General features: G+C 28.2%; 3 protein-coding genes across 9 annotated transcripts in view; all 3 read right to left on the bottom strand.

The window, feature by feature from the left end:
* Positions 1–6,218: 6,218 nt before the first annotated feature.
* LOC107165864 (ubiquitin carboxyl-terminal hydrolase calypso-like) lies at positions 6,219–8,500 on the bottom strand. The gene is made up of 3 exons (XM_015514289.2): positions 7,577–8,500; positions 6,749–7,019; positions 6,219–6,688 (listed from the first exon to the last, which is right to left on the bottom strand). The coding sequence occupies exons 1-3, from the start codon at positions 8,498–8,500 to the stop codon at positions 6,369–6,371; spliced, it is 1,515 nt and encodes a 504-aa protein (XP_015369775.2). The 3' UTR covers positions 6,219–6,368.
* A 7,312-nt stretch (positions 8,501–15,812) lies between these two features.
* On the bottom strand, positions 15,813–16,334 carry LOC149060638 (ATP-dependent DNA helicase PIF6-like). The gene has a single exon (XM_089229904.1). The coding sequence runs from the start codon at positions 16,332–16,334 to the stop codon at positions 15,813–15,815; it is 522 nt and encodes a 173-aa protein (XP_089086030.1).
* A 4,832-nt stretch (positions 16,335–21,166) lies between these two features.
* Positions 21,167–22,070, bottom strand: part of Buffy (BCL2 family apoptosis regulator buffy) — a 47,441-nt gene continuing 46,537 nt past the window's right edge. For all 7 annotated transcript variants that reach the window (XM_015514291.2, XM_089216540.1, XM_015514296.2 and 4 more), the window contains one exon: positions 21,167–21,570. In XM_015514291.2, the coding sequence (XP_015369777.1) occupies positions 21,421–21,570 (150 nt within the window). In that variant the 3' untranslated portion in view covers positions 21,167–21,420. The remainder of the gene's footprint in view (positions 21,571–22,070) is intronic.

Genomic DNA, 22,070 nt, shown 5'->3' with positions numbered 1-22,070 from the left:
TCAGAAAAATACATAATATAACTGAGATACCTACAATAAATTAAAGATTTGTCAACAAATGTAGCAGTAACACAGTATATATATACTGTAAACAGTGTAAACCAAACGTTAACATTTTAGTTTTATTTATATGAGTATATGCGCCTTATGAATAATTCAAATCGTTAGAACTAGGTATCGATAAATCAAGGTAGTTATAGGCTATATTCTTTTTTTATTTTCAGTCATAAGCAAAATATACATTTTAGTTGTTATGTTATATTATTTAGGCTGCTATAGTCAATATAGTGCTGCACCTGTGTCCTGTATGATACCCTGCCAAACTTCTCCCACTACTGCATTTCCCTACTGCTAGACACATATCTTCAAAACACTCGTCACTCAGTACATAGGTCGGCCATCTGTCTGTTGGTACATCAAATAAATTATAAAATGGTCATGTTCATTTAGAAATTTAGCAAAACTCGGTTGTTACTTATTTGTTTCCATGGCAGAAGCCCACTATATTTTTATAGACATAAGCTGTGATCTGGTGAAATATTAGGGGGGCTCAATAAATATTTTAACAAAACATAATATAAATATTTTTTTTTATAGGTAACGAATAAGATTAGATAAATTATCCATATGCAAATTTAAAATCTGTACTAAAGTATGATATTGCTTATTTTCTAATATAATGTAATTATATATATAATTTCTTGGGTGGCATTTAAAATATTGAACATATTTGCGTGAAAAAAAGCTTGAACTAAACCTGAATGTAAAGATGCATCTTTATATTTTTAGTGCTGATCTAACGTTAAATATGTTAACATTATACTAATGAAGAAAAAATGAAAAATGATATGATATTTAAAAATACTAATGATATCTTGACAAACCTCTTGGTCAACTCTGTATATAAAAAAAAAACTACTAAAACAAACATAATAGATAATTAATTTCTATTAAATTTGGATTAATTATTATTGAATATATTTTAGACATTAGACTATTTATTTAGATTCTTCCTTATATCACACATTTTAAAGCAATTATTTTAATGTTTTTATTATTTATATATAGAAGTGTTAAATTTTTGTTAGGTAGAATTCTACAATGAGAATAATAAAATAAAATAGTTCTCTTTTCCATATTTAAATTTAAAAAATTGAAGCCCGCATTAGCAATCTGCATAAGACATGTGAATTATTACTAATTATTACTACTTCATTATAATTGCATCCTTCTTTACTTCTCAGAAAACTTGTTTGAAATTGGTATTAGTTCATAATCAATTTGGTTAGATGACTCTCCTTCTGTGTTAATAATACTTGAATCGGTAATTCTATCATGTTCCATGTTGGACTTTAGATAAATATTCTTCTCGTAGAGGAAAAAGATCTCTCACATGTTGCCGAGCTTATAGATATAACTAATGCAACATGCATTAACTTATATCACAGAACAATATATATATTTGGATAAGTATCATATGAAATAACAGACAAAATGTTCATTTTGTCTTTACTGTTAACTTTTTGATTTTCATACACATTTTTATTTATTTATTTATTACCATTGGTTATATATATATAATAATATATATATAAATGGATTTCTGTCTGTTTGTCCTTTATGCAATCTTAAACTGCTGGAACGATTGTGACGAAATTTGGTACAGAGATATGTTAGACCTATCACCTATGGGCAAAAGATAGCCAAGATAGGCTAAATTAAAAAGTGATAGGCCTAAATATCATTCAATCGAATATTTGAATTGTCAGACTGTTTTTGATAAAACAAATAAAATTACATAATGATAAACCAAATTGAATATCGTTGTAAGATTATTACTTAATACTTGGTATATTTTAACCGTTATCTATCCTTATTCCTTATGTATAAAAGTTTACTGCTAACAGAATCATGGGAAACGAATTTAACACACAGTTTTTGACAGGTAGGATTTTTAACAGGCTACGAAGTGAACAGGTTCAGCTAGTAATTAATATTATAAATACAGATTATAAATTATATAATTTATTAATATAAAGATAACCTAATATTATTAAAATACCTTTTTTAGGAAGTGCTTAATAAGATGGCTAAGGGCGGGGTAAGCTCTTCTAAACGCCCCCCCCCTAGTTATGTCCATGTGATCAATACCTACATATGCATTCGCATAAATCCGTTCCCTAGTTAAATTTTACTTATTACTATTTTATGGAAAATGAAATGCGGGAGGGCATAGAAAAGTGAATTATAAAACTGAAACTATCAGAGATATGAGTTTAAGAAGTCAATTTTGCATGAAAGAAGATTTTATGAATCTAATATGAACAAAAGTCCTGCAAAAAAATGTCCGATGTCATAAAAGTCCAGTTTACTTATATTTATTTATAATTTATTTATAAGTTAATTATTTGTTTATGTACCTACACATTATTATACTTTTATAATATGATATATAGAATAGAAAGGTCGGGATCTGGTAGTAAAAAAGATATAGGGTACCAATGATTAAACATTTTATTTTTAAGTTGACAAATCATATTTCAAATCCTTTAATCGTGTACAGTGCATATTGGACTTATACAAAACATTGGTTTTCATTTATAATTATATTGACAAAAAATTTATGTCATATTTTTATGTTTATTGCACCTATCATATTGATTTAAGTTGAAAAATGTATACTTATAAATAAATATATAAACCGGAATTTTTGTTACGGGACTTTTTTCCGGACTTCAGTTTGTCGAACATTTAGGTAGAATCACAGCTAGATTTTACATGGAGAGGAAAAATAGATCGATCCTGTGCGTACAATCAGCCAGACTAAAAAAACCGAGAATTATAACACAATATATGGCTATATTATACATTATAAATAAATAGATTCACAAAACGTGATAATCGACATTTTTATAAAAATGTATTTCAGTGTTCAAAGCAGCAGTATGAATTTATAACAGATTTTAATTGAATGGCGTTTATATAGTAACTAAGGATAAATCATTTTTGACTGTTGTAGATATTTTGTCGTTACGATGAAAAGTGAAAAAAAAAATTGTTTCTTAAATAATTATGAGTATAATAATGTTCTGCATTGTGCTTCTACTATTTTTAATATTTATGCGCTGATAACCAAAAGCCTAAAACAAGATTATAATGAATAATATTGATAACTAATGTCTGATAATTAATATATTAAGCACTTATAGATACCTACCGAAGACGGAAATCTAGTTCACATTTCAAATCTCGATTATGTTAAAGGCTCAATTTCACATTAAATACACCGTTATGTAGGTAAGTACTAGGTAAAAAATCAATAATAATTCACAAGGAGCATATTTTATTTGTTTTCAGTTTTTAATACATGTTTATTATTTACTAACAACCGGTATATAATTATAGTGCCTAAATGCTTTAAACAATTAAAACTGTAGGATATATGGATATTGCCATATACAAACATTAATAATAATAATAAAATATTAATGAACATAGGTTTACATTATAATATGATTTGTGCAATGTATATAGGTGGTATTATGAACGATAATTTAAAGATAGAATTAAGATTATATGACGGTGGGGGGGGGGTGATGGGGGGGGGAATGTGCAGTTCATCAAATAATATTGCTGAAAATGTTTAAGCCCATTTAAATTTGTGTTTGGAAAAATGTAGTCATTTAGTCATTCTACTATATTATATACTTTATTTACGAAATTTTTCTTTCTATTACAAAGAGTTTCTTCTTTTAGAGAATGTTATCATTTCATTGTCATCTCAAAACACTCACAAGAAACACAATTGATCAAGAAAGACTTAGTGAAACCTAATAAGTAATAATTGTTGATGAGTTAGACTTTTGAATGCAGATTCAATAGAAAGAGGAACAGTAGATTTCAATTGACATAGACATTACCTATTAGAATTTTACAAGGTTATATTAGGTATAACTTTTTTATACTACTATTAATATAAACATTAATCATATTTTATTGTTAAGTTTTAAATTTATTAGTATAAAAATAATAATTGTAATATCATATATTATTATGTATTATGTTTATAATAATTAATATTATAGATTTTTGGAAAGTTACTTAGTTATTATGCAAACAAAAAGCAATAAGCAGATTATTTTTATTGGCATATGCTTTATCAATATAAAATTAAATACCCCCCCCCCCCACTCCCCTTAGTAAAAATTGCTCAAGTTACACCCATGCTCGATACAATACGTCTGATTAGAAATGACTACTAATAACTAATAAATGCATGTTAGGTATTACTTATTACTACATCTGTTTGGTTTGATTTCGGCATCATACTAAATTGTTCGGTTTGAAGTATGATTAAAAAGTTGGTTTCAATATACTTGGTGCTAAAAATTTGATTAGAGTTTGTTTAGAGACCATCATATTTTTGAGCTAAACCCAACACATAACTACTACAATAATTTCCTATTCAATTTCATTTATTATTATTAAAATTTTAAAATAAAAAATTAAGTAAATGACTGATCCAAACCTAGCTGGTGCTCACAATGATACCTAAGATTTACTTAATATTTGAGACTTATTCAAATAAAAATCTAAACATTATCTATTTATCTACATTTGCTATTTGTGTTATATACCGTTGTAGCTTTATTTTTTTGTTTTATGGAATTATTATATTTACAAGTATCTATAAGTACTATATATTATCCTTATAGGGATTTACAAATAATTACTATCTGCTCATACCAAAGTTTTAGTTCGTTCATAGTTTATACTTTGTACATTAATCTACTTAACGATTCTACATTTTTATTTATTATTGATATAAAAGTATTTAACAAGCATTTATTTTAGTGTAAAAATGAGATGGACAACTGAATAATTCGAGCAAAGTAAGTAAATAAATTATATTGATTATACAGTGCTTTGTCTTACCACTATAATACTATAATTTTATACTTTATGTCATTGTCAAGAAACCCAATCATAGTAAAAATATATTTTATAAATATAGATATTTTGAAGTAGCGCCTTTAATCAAGTTGTCAAGCCTTATACATTTTTTTGTATTCATATATTACTTATTGTAATTGTTTACACAGATTGTAAATATTTGTTTTCTCAATACAAAAATACATGTAAATAATAATACTATTAAAGTTAATACTAAAATAAAGTAGAGTTAACAATCAAAAAATAATTATAATTTGATAAATAGTTAAATTTCTTCCATTTTAGGTGAGTTATGTAATATATATATATATCATATAACCTAACGAGATAGCAATTGTTATTGCATTTATTCATAATATTTTGAGAAAAGATTTCCACAAGAGTTTTGTGTAATTCGTGTAGCTATATGTACATTTTATTTTAAATTAGTTATATAATTTAGAGAAATATATACATTGAAACTGAAATTTCATGCTTCCATAATCTTAATATAATAGTTTAATTAGAATAATATAGTTAGGATAATACTATAAATCATTAACTAGTTATATTTCTTGAATTAATTAAATTATGATTATTAACTATAATGGCAATTTTGTAACTTTGTAATTAGAAATGAAAAGTACAAACAATATTTCTTATCAAATAATACTTGATTTAACATTTTGAAGCATTTATAAAGTTTTAAAATACTTAATATTAAATACCTTACTAATAATTACGTATTACTTATTATTATATTTTTATTTGCTCATGGGATTACAGTGATAAGTGGCATGTTATAATGCATAAATAATGCATTCCTTTAAGTAAATTAATATACATAAAAATAATTTAATATTCTTGTAGGATTTAATTACCTATTGATTATTATTATTATTTTGTTTGACTTTGGGAAAAGCCATTAAACATTTTATAAATTAGGAATTATATTAAAAATTATAGATTGATAATATTTCAAATACAATGTATTAATACAGTTATAGTTCACAAAATATCTACAATTGGTATCAGAGACGGTTTGAGTATACTGTTTTTAGAGCACTGCACCGCCAATGTTTAGGTGGGTGGGTGGTCTTGGTTGAGCATGTGCTGACCGCAATGTTTAATTTTAATGTTCAATAAATGCAAAAAGTAATAAAGTACCTAATCAATGACATATGATAAATGATAATCGTGGCTGAAACTATTGAAAGCGTCGAGTTAAGAATATAAGGGCCTTATAATTATAAACTATAAACTTTAAAAAAAATTTTTATTTGTAATTTCTATTATGGTGGTGGTGGGGGGTGGGTGTCTATATATTGTCTTGCACCACTAAGTATAATACATTCAAACAGCCTCTGATTGGTATAAAAATTTACTTTCATCAACATCACTCAAATTAAATATTCTCGAGTAATATCAATGACATATCATGATTTACTTTCTTTTTTAGTGGTGGTCTTGCGTTTTGTTGCTTGTTTTGTCTTGAGCTTTGATATAGTTGATGTTGTTTTATTAGATTTTGATTTAACTTGTGCTTTATTTGTAGATTTATTTCTTATAGAGGTTGAAAGCTGCATACTTGAATTTTGTTTTCGAGTGCTTAAATGTTGTTCTATTAAACCAGGTAATATTTGTTGTTCAGCTAACATACTTAAAAACGTACATATAAACTGATCGTAATTATGTGTACGTCGACAATTATCAATTTTATATTTATTTCGTTTTTCGTTTTCCTCTCGCAATATACCTAAAAATATTAAATAAATATATAACTTAGTGAATATTTTAGTATTTTAAATTAAATTACCTTCATTCATATTTATTTCAAACTCTAAATTTGTAACTAAAGTATTTAGTTCTTCAGAAGAATAAGTATGGTTGGATTTTAAATTTTTTTTCATTTTTTGGCCATTATTATCTTCTTTAGTTGAAGATTGACTTGACAGTGTTTGCCATTCTTTAGGCGTAGCTCTTTCTTCTAGACATACACTTTTCATTTCTTTTGTACTTTTGTCACCTGATCCATAACTTGATGATTGTTCACAGGAAGCTACAACATTATTTGATTCTGAACACATCTGAAAAATTTTAAAACTCAAACAATAAATTAAGGAAACAAAAATATTTACACAAGTTTTCTTTTAATATTATTTCAAAATTATTTTAGATTTTGGATGAGAAAAAATAATTACAATGTATTTGTTAATTATTTTTTAAGATAATTTAGACATGTTTCAGCAGTGTTTCTTTAGAAAATGAATTTGAGGTAAAATTTGTTTGAGGTATTGAATTAAAAATTTTTCAATGGATGGATATTTTTATGTTCATAAATATATGGTAGGCATTGTATTTTTTTATTATAGTTCTGTAATATAAACCTACAATACTTTACACTACCTTCAAAATATAATTTTTTTAATTTGATTAATTTAGATTTTTGATTAAAAATAAACTACCTTGAAGGCTGAAAGTAAGATGATTAATATAATGTATCATTAAACAAATTGTACATTTGTGTGGATATTTATTTGACATCAATATAAGATGATAACAAATACATCATTCTGTATGCTACAACTACATTATAAACAGGGTTTAATTGTTTTTCTCTTAAGGATGAAACAAATCATACTACCTTTTTTTTATCATAGTCTTTTGATGTGCTAGGAATGGGTGAAATGTCTTTTTTAACACATTTGCTCTGCAATTGATCATTATTATTCTCCTGTGTTTCTTTTTTAAATTCAGCTAACTTTACTTGTTGTAAAGCGTCTAATACAATTCGTCTATTTGTTTTGAGACTATTTAATTTGCGGGTAGTAGTTAATCGTTTATCTGGAATAACAGCCATCAGATTGAATCGTATATCACCATACTCAGCTGTTGCTCCGATTCGATCACTTATCACCTTTAAAAATTTTTTTGTCCAATTTTCATTTTCAGCCAACTGCCCATGGTCCATGGGATATGGTTTCAATCCATCCAGTTCATATAAATGACCATTTATGGGCACATAACTGACAAAGTGATATGCTTCTCCTCCGGTAAGCCACTTAGTTGTTGCGCCAGGTGTTTTATTATATATATGTGGACCACTTATTGGTATAGCATGTAAATTGTGTGCTCGTGCTAATTCAGGAGTGTTGCCAATAGCCCATCCTTTATTCTCTGGATTCATTCCTTTAGTTTGTTCTTTAAGACGTCGCAATGTCTCACCTAGATGTATATTTGAACAGTTCAGTAAAACGGACAACAGGGCATGAGTAGCACAACTATTTGGTATCATTTGTCGAGCGAAAAATATACTGTTTATAAATTCATCATCTTTGCAAAATATGTCTGTTTGGTCTTTATTTTTTTTGCGGCTACGGCGTTCTTCAATCCATCGGAACAAAAATATAAAACCATAAACTGGACTATCGAATGGTTGTTGAAGATCATAAACCTCTTCTAACTCCACACCATGCACTCCAAATTTTTCTACAAGCAAAGTAAACAAACCAGGATCGCTTTCTAACTCCAACCACCCTTGTAACAGATTATGTAAACTCGCAGGCATTTTAACAACGGTAATATAAAAAATAAGAAAACATAAACAATTTGAATTTTGACTTTCACAAAAACTATTACTATCAATTATTATATATTATCATCTATCATTTATTAAGGATACAAATCTTGATAACGAATTACTTATTCCATGAAATTTTAATTGATGGTATAGTTGTAAATTATAAACTTCGTTGTAAGAAAAAGTAAAATTATGCTTAAACAAATTATGAACAAAAGGGTATAGTTGCTCTGATGCACAGAAGTTGTCAAGTAGATCATTCTAATAGAAGTTAAGAAAGTTAAATTAATGATAAAAAATTAATACAGTTATCGCTCCACTCAGAATGTAAAATGTGTAGTCATATAGAGCGCAGCACTGTGATCGAGCACACTTTTTCAATAATGTATGCGTTTCAAATCATAGACATATAAAGAATTGGACTGATAACAGAAAGAGGGGTTTGGGAGCCAATATCAAGTTGGTTTCAATTATGGGATACTGACTGATAACTATTGACTAGGGCCCAAATTTCAATGCAAAGTGCATTTTTAAAATTTTTTTTTTTATCACAGACAATGCTTTCCAAGTACATAATTCGTATCATGTAACGAGTGTTTTAAAGCTAAACATTTTATTTTGCATTCTTTGCATATTTCGGCGGTTTTATGTTTTAAGAGCATTTGAAAAAGGTATGAACTCTCTCCCTAAAAAATTCCTAGCTACCACCCTGTATGGTGGTTTTACCATAACAAGTTAACAGATGTTTTCGATTTTAAAGACCTGGATTTTTAAGATTCTTATTAGAATAGTTATTGGGATCTCGATGACGCGAGGTCTATTTGTCAACAAATTTTAACATTTGCTGTGAATCTTGCCAGTCATTGTTGATGAAAATCCCTGACAGTTCATTGGGATGTGGTAAAAAGTATTTTTAAATAATTAAAAGGGACGGCTAACTATGGTTTAGTTTAATCTTTTAGTATGAAACTCAAATTTCGTGAATATAGTAAAGTAGACTAGGCCATGGATACAACTATGAGACGACAATATCAGGATCCGTTTTTATGATGACGAATGGCATGGTGTTCACAGAGGGAGAAATCTGTACTATTTTTAATTATAGAGGCAAAATACGAAACATTGAATCAGTTTTTGAGCTTATTCAGTTGATGCTACTAATCAGTGACACGTGGAGATACACCAGTTATGTATACAGACAACCAAAGTGCAATCAAAACAAGTGAAAAACCAACAATACCACAAGTGAATTAATAGTCCAGTCAAATTAGACGAAAAAGGGGGTTCAGCTCTTGAAAATTCCCACCTAGCTGAATTTTGGTACACAACTTTATGAAATCATTGTAAACTATGTGTAAAATGTCAACCTCGATATCATGTATGCGTTAAAGGTTATTCGAGGTCAAATGTTACGAAATTGGCCTTTTTAATACCTCGTTTTTTTATTAATCGTACAGTAAAAAAAATTAGATACAAATTATGAAGAAGGTAGTTCTGCAAGGTAATCTGCAAAAATGGTCTTGTATGTATAAAATGTCCATGTAAAATTGATAGTTTTTGCGTTATAAGGCCAACAAAATATACACTTTTAATGAAATATGATTTTTTCGTTGAAAAAAGTAGCTTTTGCGTTATATGGCGCTTTATATTATTCATACAATAAAACGTTTCAAACAAAAACTGTAGAAGACCAATTTATCTACAAGATGGTTATATATAAATACAATCACACCTGTGGTATACAAATTTTAATATTAACCATACAAAATTAAAATAATACAGTGAAACCTCTCAATAACGGAATCGCATGGGACCAAACATTTTTCGGTTATAAAGAGTTTTCCGTCATAAAGAGGTAGAAATTGCACATATTATTTTCACAGGGACTACTGAAATTTTCCGTTATAAGGAGGATTCTGTTTAATAGAGAGTCCGTTGTAGAGAGGTTTTACTTTATATGATATTATATAATATTATAATAACCAGTGGCGTATCTGAGGGGGGCAATGGGTGGATCGCTCCCCCTTGGATTTTTCAGAGGTGGTTATTACATTACGGCTATAGGCTCTCAGAGTAATAGGCTAAAGTATTTATTGGATTTTATTTTATCAACGTCTTATCGTGGCCTAAAAATAATAATAATATAATCATCTGTTCATTGCATTGTTATCTAAGACCCACGTTTACTCATCCGTTTTGAAATCGCCCCCCCCCCCCTTGACTGAGCTTCAGCTACGCACTGATAATAACGATGATTAGAATGCATTCGTTTCCACGGCCACCATCGAGGTAGAAGCATGGTGTGTTTTTTATGGTTTCCCCGGTGTGCTGACCTGTTTAATTTTCCTTCGATATTCTTGTCATTTTCTTTTCTCAACATTTTCGTTGGCTTCTTCACTACAAATTAAGCATAACATTTGAAATCAAATTTTCTTGTTCGTTTTTTGTTAATCCCGAAATAAAAGTCCTCTGGAAAAAATCCTCAATTTATGAATAGGTTTTTGAATTCTATAAGCCAAGATATTAGAAAACAATTTAGTAACTGACTGTATTTATACTATTTTTGTAACTATTGTTATCAATAATAATTTAGAATTTTTAAACTAACTGATTATTAATAATTATATTTTTATATACCATTTTTTAAATGAACTGTTATTAATATTATTATTTTTACAATCGAAATATTTTTTATTACTATTTGTATTATTTGACGTATCGTTACAAAATTTGTTTAAAATTATATTTATAATATATTAATTTTTTGAATAATAAGTAAGTGACTATAATATATAATATTACCTATTTGTAATTAAACATTAAAATATGGTAATCATAGATTGTAATTAGCGTTTAAAAAATATTTATATAAATCATTTTCATATGGTTGTGAGTAATAATGAAATCTGAGGATTTTTTTCCGAGGGATTTTTATTCAGATTACCGTTTTTTGTATGTATACAGGTTGTCCCGTGAGGATTTACCCATTTCGATATCACCATTATTTCGGGAGATATCGAAATTCTGGTTTTGTAATAAGACTCACAGGGATAAGAACTACAATTATTTCATATTTTAATTTATTTTAATGTTTTGGTAAAAAAGTCAAAAAATAATTTTTTTTATTTAATTATTTCAAAAAAAAAATTGAAGATAGCCATTTTGTTGAGTTTATTTTTCTGAAAATATTGACGTTTCAAAATTTTAATTTCATTAATTTTCTGATTTTTTTTTTTAGTTTTGAGAAAAATTGCGTAATATTTAACACCGTAATGTTATCAAACATGTGACGCGCCGCGCTGCGCGCATACCCATACGGCCGGCCGAATATTTTCCGTATTTATAGTTTTTACAAATAAAAAAGTTACCCACATTTTACATTTACCTATGTAAAATGTAATATAAACTTACAAATAAGTAATACTTATATAATATGTTACTCCACAAGCACCCAGTCGCCGCGCCGCCTTTCTTCCAGACTACAGTAATATGTACAAAATACATCCAAAACGAATACATTATTATTATTGTTATTATAATATTTTAATAAAATATTATATATTATTGTAATTTTTTAATTTTGTATGGTGAACATTAAGATTTGTATAACACAATAAATTGTGATTCAATATATGAATTATATATATATATATGTCGGATCCATTTCGCGTTCTGACCCGTTTCGTGAAATGGATAGAAAATTTGTCCAGTTCGCGAAACGGAACTTATTTTTTTACGGATCGCGTAATTACACAATGAGGATAACTTTTCACGAAAAGGACACGGATTTTTAGTTATACGGAACTTGTTCCGTAATCTGTACATACAAATGACGAAACTAATACGTGAATGATTTTTATTAATAGAAACAACTTGTCGTAATAACCTGTGGTAATAATTATAATAATAACTTTAGATAATGTATATTGTAAATTATCAATAAAAAAAAAATATGAAAAATAATAATACTTATAATACAATTTTAGGTAAATTTATATTGTAAACAATTCATGTATAAAATAAAAAAATATTATTATAATTTAATCTAAAAAGCATTCAGTACCTATATTATTTGTTTGAACATGGGGTAGTATTATGACAACGGCTATTACATTTTAAGCTTGATTTAAAGCAAGCGCATTTTTTTGTTTCACATTTTCCCCTACAATTATAACTATGAAAACCTTGTTCTCCTGTTGTTAGAGCCACTATTTATATAAATTACTTTATAACTAAAAATTATAAAATTTTTAACACCAGAATCTTAAAAATGTTATAGGTACACGATTTATTTTGAAAAAAAATGACATTATCTTATATGTATTTTTTTATTGATAATTTACAATATACATTATCTAAAGTTTACTAAAATGACATAATTATTATAATTATTACCACAGGTTATTTCGAAAGTTGTTTCTATTAATAAAAATCATTCACGTAATAGTTTCGTCAATTGTATGTACAGATAACGGAACAAGTTCCGTATAACTAAAAATCCGTGTCCTTTTCGTGAAAAGTTATCCACATTGTGTAATTACGCGATCCGTAAAAAAATAAGTTCCGTTTCACGAACTGGACAAATTTTCTATCCATTTCACAAAACGGGTCAGAACGCGAAATGGATGCGACATATATATATATATATAACCATCTTGTAGATAATTTGGTCTTCTACAATTTTTGTTTGAAACGTTTTATTGTAGGTACAACCAGTATGAAGCGAGATATTAATACAAAAGCTGCTTGTTTTTAACGAAAAAATCATATTTCATTATTGCTTTCTTTATAACGCAAAAACTATCAATTTTACATGAACTTTTTATAAGACCATTTTCGTAGATAATTACCTGCTCCGCATAAATTGTAACTAAAACTTTTTATTGTACTATTAATAAAAAACGAGGTATTAAAAAAGGTAAATTTCGTGACATTTGACCTCGAATAACCTTTAACGCGTACATGATATCGAGGTTGACTTTTTACACATAGTTTACAATGATTTCATAAAGATTTGTACCAAAATTCAGCTAGGTGGGATTTTTTCGAGCTGAAAATCTAATTTGACTGGACTTTAATCATATCGATGTTCGCTATGTTTATATTCCTGAGAAGTTCAATTACACGGTTATAAGGAACATAAAAATGTCTGCATCCAAATTACGTGCCAAAAAAAAGCAATGTTGGTTCACCACCGAATTGCGTGCGCGTATTTTTCGGAACAGGTTCGAATTGCGTGCGTCTATTTTTCATGACAGATTCGAATTGCACGCGTACAAGTTTTTGAATAGACGACCGGTTTTCGCCGATCATTAGAGATTTTGAGTTCATACTGTAGTAAATTTAATATAGTAATATTTAGTTAAGTATAGTAAATTCGATAGTTATATGGGTTTTCTCCGAGAAATGAGATTAGATTTTTTTAATCTAGTATACTCTGAAAAGTTTTGAAACCTATATATTTTGACGTTGTTTATCAATTTTTTATATTATTTTAACACAAAATGTATTATTTGTTCATTTATAATTTTTTTAGTCTATTAATGTTGTTCAACAATTTTCTATTTAAATAAGAATGTGTAAAAATATAAACTTATAACAAAAATATGCACTACAAATTGATAAATTAAAAAAAAACAGCGGCACGCAATTCAGTTGTGTCGCGAGAAAATCGCGCTCGCAATTCATCCTAATGATATTCGCACGCAATTCGGAAACACCGATAAAAATATATAATTGTAGAAGACAAATGGCAATCTCGGGTATCGCCGTTCATATCTTAGGTATAGTATTATTATGGTTACCTAATAGGTACCTAATAGGTACCTATAGTTCTTTAGGTAGTCGAGTTACGCGACCCACCATAATATGGTTACTATACCTTACTGCATTAAACACGTTTTTGTAATGATGGGCGGTGGTAAACTCTCCCGATTGTATGGTAAGCTCTCCCGATTTTTAAAACTAGTAAATTCTCCCTGGTAAATATTATATTTACCTGAAATAAATGTGTAAACTCTCCCGGGTAAATATTCTGTTTACCTGAAAGAAATGTGTAAACTCTCTCGAGTTATTTTAAATGTTATTGCTACCCTATGAATTGGTTACACTGCAGAGATTGTGATTATAATTTTTATTATGAATTGTATTACCGTATTTAATCTGTATTTATCTTGTATTAAGTGTTAACCTGTATTTGTCATTTAAATATTTAATTACCGTTAAAGTATTTTTAATTTAAATATTTAAAACGATATCGACTAATGGCTCAACCAACTCTAACTGTGTAAAACGAATAGTACCCCATTCTAGCTAGCTTATTAGTACCGAAGTAGACCCTGGAGAGTTTACATGTTCCCGTCAGGTAGTATTGGACTAAACCCGGGAGAGTTTACCATCGGGAGAGTTTACATATCATTAAAATCGGGATAGTTTACAATCGCCCGTAATGATGTGCTATAATGCATGGTGATTTATATAGGTAATTTTGATTATATAGATATTTGGTATATGAATTACCTAGATTATTTTATCATTTTTAGGAATAGAATACAATAATACGAGCATACTATTATGGTATGTATTATTGTATTAAATACGATTACTAATTTTATATTTATAAAAATTGATGAGTGTTTTCATTTATAAGTTTATAACTAATAAGTTTGCTTAGTGTACAGGTGATTACTTTATCATGAACCACTCATTATTTCAAAAACTTTAATACTTTTAAAAATAATTAGTTGAATAAGTGGTTCACTCGGGATTGTGAAATTAGTTATTAAAATTATAGTTATTATATTACCTTTGAATTGTATGACTGGTATAACTGAGAGCAGTTGGTCCATCAACCCCTAAAATGTTTATAGCGTCGTTGATCGATTGACCTTAAAATAATGTAGCGCAATTGGTAAACTTCTGATTTCACCACCGAATCAGGGAAAATTAACCTTCTTTAAATAAAAATTATAATTTTAGTTAATACCTATATGGTTATAGGCTATATATACCTAAAATAGTAGTAGGTAATACATGCATACTTATATTATACTAGCTGAATTACCCGGCTTCGCCCGTGTGTAGTTTTTGTTTTATCAAAATTAAATTCTTAAATCAACACAAATTGTTGTGTTTTAAAGAAGAAAAAATATGTATTTTACTTAATGCTATCAAGTGCTAAAAAGGTAGTAGTTGCTGAATTATAAAGACAACAAAAATAATAATAATAGTATTTACAAATGATATAACTTTTTTTATGAATATTTACAAATGATACGTAGTTGCTCAATTCTAATATGGTTTAAGTCAAAACCTCTTGGTATACCACATTTAGAGTTTTATTTTGTGGTGCATAAACGTACAAATGGTCAGGTCTTCCAACTCTAAAAAATGCCACATACAATTGTCCGTGTGAGAAACAGTTATTTTCTAAATCTACACCACAATAAGTTAAAGTCTGACCTTGCGCTTTGTTTATTGTCATTGCAAAACAGACTTTTATTGGAAACTGAACTCTTCTAAACTTAACTGGAAAATCGTTGGGGTATAATGGTATTTTCGGTAAAAATATTTTTTCTCCCTTAGCACATCCGGTCAAAACTTCAGCTTCGATTACATTTTTTGTAAGAGAAGTGACCCGAAGCCTAGTCCCGTTACATAATCTAGGAGAATTCAAATTTCTCAATAATATGATTGGAACCCCCACCTTCAGTGGTATTTTATGAGGAGGCATACCAGATGGTGTTTGTGAATTTAAGAACTCTGTAGGAAAATGTACCGATTCTTCACTATCAATAACTGTATCGATAGAAAAGTAATCCATTTCTAGTGCTTGAAATCCACTTACTATTAGTGAGTTTATTGTGTCAGCTCGGTTATTTGTAGTTGTTAAAATAACGCGTTCGCATAACCATTCACTATTCAGATTTTTCAAATTCCCAATTTCTTGGTACACACTTTGTATCAGTTGTTCCAACGAATTTGTCGATACTGCTAGTTTTTTTTACATTTCGATAAGAAATGTATTATTATTTTTAGTCAGTGTTTTCTATACAACTCATTAAATATTATATAGCCTCGGAACAATTCATAAACACACAAAAAAAAAGGTCAGAGTACAGGTAGACGGAAACCTTCGGACCGCCGTGCCGTACCGTATTTCCCGTTATCGGCCGACTGCTATTGTTATTATTATTATTATACATTATTACAAATTACACGTAAAAAATTATTTTTGCCAATTTCAACCCTTTAAAATCAAAATTTTGAAAATCGGGCGATGTGGTGACACTCACAAAGGTATTTGGAACAAATTTGTGAAAAAAAATTGGAAAAAAGTTAAATAGCGTCGTCACAAAATTGGTACATAAAAAAGGCCTGTTCTTTTATATATATAAGGATTAAACGTTTTACCACGTACGTACCTATATACTATATTGTAGGTACTTATAAAGCTGATATATACATATACTCTATAGGTTTATTACGTTCATAACTACACAATATGAATTTATCGCCGACATATTATGAATATATTAGTCTTTTTCGTTATTTTATTTTTTTTATAATCAGGTAATTACTTATTTTTACACGACTCTGGCTGAGTGATAAACTCTACTGATAAGATAACTGCCCCTCATCGTAGCTTTCAAATTATCGTTTAACTATATTATATGCACCATATTTTATACTACTGTTACCTACTTTTATCAAATGCATTGTTCGTATACTTTATCTTACTATAGGTGAAAATTATCACAATTACTTTTTTATCAATTTTAATAAGTACGTGTAGCAGTGTAGGGCGTAGGTAGTATATTAATTATTATGTATTATCATTTATTTTTGTTTTAAGACTGTTCTATGTATGCATGGGTCAGCGTTAATGGAACTTTAAAAAAGAATACCCCTGTCTGGCAATTCTAAATTTTATATGATTTTAGAAGAAATCATATTCATATCTTTCACAATTTTATGGGTTGGTTTGGAGCTGTTCTACAAGGCATGTCTCGTTTCGGCCAAAATTGACCTTTTCCATTTCACCCAGATATCCATTTCAACCAAAAGCATTTCAGTCGTTCTAAAATTAAGTTGGCAATCGTTATTAAATAATATAATGTTTGTTAATTCTTAGCATAATATGTAAAAAAAATACATATTATACTTTTTTTTAAAAGTTTTTCGTAATTGCTAGGAAAAGGTTTTTACGAAAGAACATTTTGGGAAAACATTTATTTTTTTTTTGGAATATTTTGAAATTACCCATTAATATCTTAATAATTAATTTAAATATTTTTTGTTTATTATAAGCTTGCTATTGGTTATATAATTTAGTATGGATGAATAAGAAATAAGCAATTTGTTATTAGGCAGTAGGCACCAATTTAAAAATAAATGTTTACCTTTACAAAGCTAAAATTGGAAGAAACTATTATGATTAAATGTAACTATAGTGTTGTACTTTATATGACTGTGTTAAAAATCTTTAATTGAAACTAAGAGGACGCCACACCCGCATGTGTTGTCTTCGTCTTACAAACGTATAACATAGCAAAATCTGTTTAGCGGGGGACAACTTTACTCCCTTTGTATTTATAGTAGAAATACCAAAATTCCACAACGCTTAGGTAAGAACTTTATCTGTGTCATAGCGTCGTTATTTTTTTGATACCTAACATAAATATAATTAAAGTTATAAGCTTAATAAAATACATTTATTTTTTATTTTTTCATTAAATTACATAAAATTATTTGTTTGCGCTATCAAAAAAATAACGACGCCATGACACAGATTAAGTTCTTACCTATGCGTTGTGAAATTTTGAAAATTCTATTATAAATATTGAGGGAGAAAAGTTGTCCCACGCTAAACAGATTTTGCCATGTTATACGTTTGTAAGACGGAGACAACACATGCGGGTGTGGCGTCCTCTTAAGATAAGTTAAATCCACTGGAATTGTCACAGCAAGTTTTGAACATCGCTTGCTACCTCGTTATTAAACGACGAATTAACATCAATTTTGAACCATAAAGAGTTGGTATTTTTAACAGGAAACGAAGTGCGTGGATATCAGCTAGTTATTATATAAATATATAATCATATATAGAAGTAGTGCTTTAAAAATGCATAAAAAGCTTATAAAAAGTCGTTAAAAATACAAAATATATATTTTTTAATTTCTACAGATGCTTTTTACAAACTCATATCTATAGTAATTTTAGTAATAATACAAATTTCCAATTATTATTATCTACTAAAAACAACGAGAAGGTAAAACCAAAATTGATTACAGTATTATACTATACTATATTACAGCATTTCCCAAATTCTTGTTTGGGCTTGCGCGGTGATTAATATTTTTCACCTTCCTGACCCACCAAAAGAATTTATACTATGCGTCATACAATTAGGGGTTTTCATGAAGCCTAGTTGATAATCTCAATAATTATTATTTATTGTGTAAATAATAGTTATTCGTATTAATGAATTTATTTTAACTTAAAAGTTCAAATTATCAAACGGAATGATAAATAACAAATTTAATATGAGAATTTCATTGAATTCTGCGATCCGGTATTAAATTTTCATTGCCCGGTAGTGTGTTGCGACCCACTATTTGGGAAATACTGCTATATTATAGAACACTCGTAGTTGCTGTGATCGCATACTATAATCATTCGATCACAAATTAATGACACGATAGTTAAGTAGGTAATATGAAGGAGTTCCCAAATATAAATGTGAAAAATCCTTATGGTCGTATAGTCGATGTGAATATTGCATAATGCATTTCATTTGAATAATTTTTAGTAGACAATTATAATTGAAAATGTAAAATAATAATAATAATATATTGAACTGTGTTATGATTTTTATTTGAATAGTTTTTAATGGACAATAATAACTTGTTATAGGTAACTGTAAATGATGTAAACATAATGTAATGTGAATTTTTCAAAAACTTTTTTGAAAACCAAAAATATATTTTAAGGACAAAAAGTAATAATATATTATATTATTTAATGACCATTACCTACTGAATATTAAGATGAATTAAATTTCTTTTGTCGAAACATGAAAGATCGATTTTGGGTGAAACGGGTCCCGCCCGTTTTATACATATAGTAGGTATCTTTCGGCGTAATGAATTGGCTCCCCAACACAGGTAGTCAATATTTTACCCTTTATAGTATAGTTTATCATTTAAAGTATCTTTGAATTTGATATTTAATATTGAATTGGGTCCCTTGTATTTTTTTCGAAAATATATTTGTTGTTACCAAAGTGTTGTAAATATTTTAAAGTTAGGTAGACATTATGTCTTACAGTAGTTTACGTCAGTATGATTCTTAATAATACACATGGTTTATGGTATCACATTGGGCATGGCCCAGTTGCACCTAAAACAACATTTGTAATTCAGGTCAGTATATAAATTGTGCTGCTTAAATTTTAGGAAATTTTTTATTAATAAAAATTTTCATAAAAGTATATACTAAATGATGTATTGTAGAATAATATTATAATAGTAAGTTATTACATTTTTATGAATAAGTAATAAGAATTATTTAAGTTCATTATGTAATTTTTTTATTGACTGAAAAAATCTATTTATTAATACACTTTTACTCGTTATAGTGTCTGAACACTACAGTGACAACCCATATCTACTAGTGTACACATAGTAACAACATACCTTAAACATACAACTATACAAGTAGGTATTAGTCACGGTACTACGTATTTTGGGGTCCTGGGCAATATTTTTGGTGAGGCCCTGAATTTTTTTTCTTTGCGTGTCATATAATTATTAATAACAAATAAGTAGACATGGAGTCATATTGACCATGGGGCCCCGGACATTTGCACTAATTGCCCACCCTCGAACTACTCTATACAATGACGCGTGGCAAACCTACAGTTTTTCGGAGGCCAGACTAATATACCTATCATTTATTCACCACCCACCCACTCAAAACACCATAAAGAAATTTACTTAATGGCGTGTCCAGGGGGAGGGGTTAAGGGATTTGTAAACCCTCGAAAATTATTAAATGTTTAATTTATAATTAATAACATTAAAAGTATAATAATAAACACACAAAATTCAACATAATTTAATGTTATATTTTTTTATTCACCTCCCCCTAACAAAAACAAAAAAAAAGCTAGATACACCACTGAATTTAATTTCATATTAATACTAGATTATTACTTATTAGCTAAGTATAAATAACTAAATAATCACCCACAACCATTTAAAAAAACTCAAAAGTGGCAGCCTTTCAATTAGCTCCTTCGCCACGTCAATGACTATATACCTATAATACTAATACACCTAGTATATATGTATAAAAAAAATGTATTTAATAGAAATGAATTCAGGATACGATGAATAGATAAATAAATACAAATCTTAATACAGTGAAATCTCCTTTAACGGACACCTCTCAATTGCGGACACCTCCAAATAACAGACGGAATTTTGGGAACGGTGAAATGTGTACTCACTGTATTTCCCCTCTTAATAGCGGACGACGTTTAAGCGACCGAGAGTGTCCGGTATTTAGAGGTTTCACTGTAGTATTATAACAATTACCTGTTAGTAAATTCGACGTTTTATTTTACGTCATGTAAAAAAATATAACATTAATGATAATAAAAAATAATATTTATTTCATATTATTTTATTATATTGTGTATACATTTTACTGCGCATATACTAATACACTATAATAGATATTATATAAATATTATAAATTGTATAATATGTGCATAAAGTAACAGGCGATTTATCTATTGCAAACTGTATAATATAATAGGCAGATGAGCCTACGTATATAATGTATACTGTAGTAATAAAATGTATTTTTGGAATATCACTGGGCGTCTTCTGTAGCAGCAGGTTTATCGGAAAACGGATATGAAGTTGAACCACCTCAAAAACAACAAGAAAAATATGACGAGTATGAGCAATGACACTAGATACAGGATTTGAGTGGACACTGGATTTTCGATGTTGACCACCACCGGTTTGCAGTACGACTGAAGCCCCATCTGAAAGAATTCAAAACCATGGCACGTTCCCGTGTTATTATTTTTAATTATAGAAATATATAATTATTGTAATATTTGATGCTTACATGATGTGATTTTGAAAAACAGTTAACTTGGAAGGAAATGGAGAGGGGAGAGGTTGTGTCGAAAAATACATCAATATGAATAGCATAATACCTATAAACTCGAAATAAAAACTTAAACTAAAAACTTCGTTTTTTATAGTGTTTACTGTTTAAATTTAATCATTCCTATAGTTTAATTGTCGAGTCTTGACTATAAGTCTACGCCCCATGGCTTTTGATAGTATAATACATTAATTTATATTTAAAAACATTTCTATAAATATTTCAAAACTAATTATCATCTATTTGAAAACTTTTTAAAAACTTCAAACTAGGTAGGTATACTTTTTTTTGGAGAAGAATATTATTGAAAAATAAAAACGTCAATTACGATCAGAAAACGTAATTTTTCATGTGCTATTTATGTAAGACAGT

The sequence above is a fragment of the Diuraphis noxia genome, unplaced genomic scaffold (genome assembly GCF_037042655.1).
Source record: "Diuraphis noxia isolate RWA-SAM2 unplaced genomic scaffold, SU_Dnox_SAM2 contig0001, whole genome shotgun sequence".
Classification (NCBI taxonomy): Eukaryota; Metazoa; Arthropoda; class Insecta; order Hemiptera; family Aphididae; genus Diuraphis; species Diuraphis noxia.
The sequence above is the reverse complement of the archived record's forward strand: the minus strand, read 5'-3'. Positions and strand labels throughout refer to the sequence as shown.

Bases quoted from the DNA above. Each gene is read 5' to 3' on its own strand.
- LOC107165864 (XM_015514289.2), bottom strand. From the start codon at position 8,500: ATGCCTGCGAGTTTACATAATCTGTTACAAGGGTGGTTGGAGTTAGAA. The intron at 7,020-7,576 runs GTAGTATGATTT...AAAATTTTTCAG, and splicing joins AAGACTATGATAAAAAAAAG to ATGTGTTCAGAATCAAATAA. The intron at 6,689-6,748 runs GTAATTTAATTT...TAATATTTTTAG, and splicing joins TGAAATAAATATGAATGAAG to GTATATTGCGAGAGGAAAAC.
- LOC149060638 (XM_089229904.1), bottom strand. From the start codon at position 16,334: ATGGATTACTTTTCTATCGATACAGTTATTGATAGTGAAGAATCGGTA.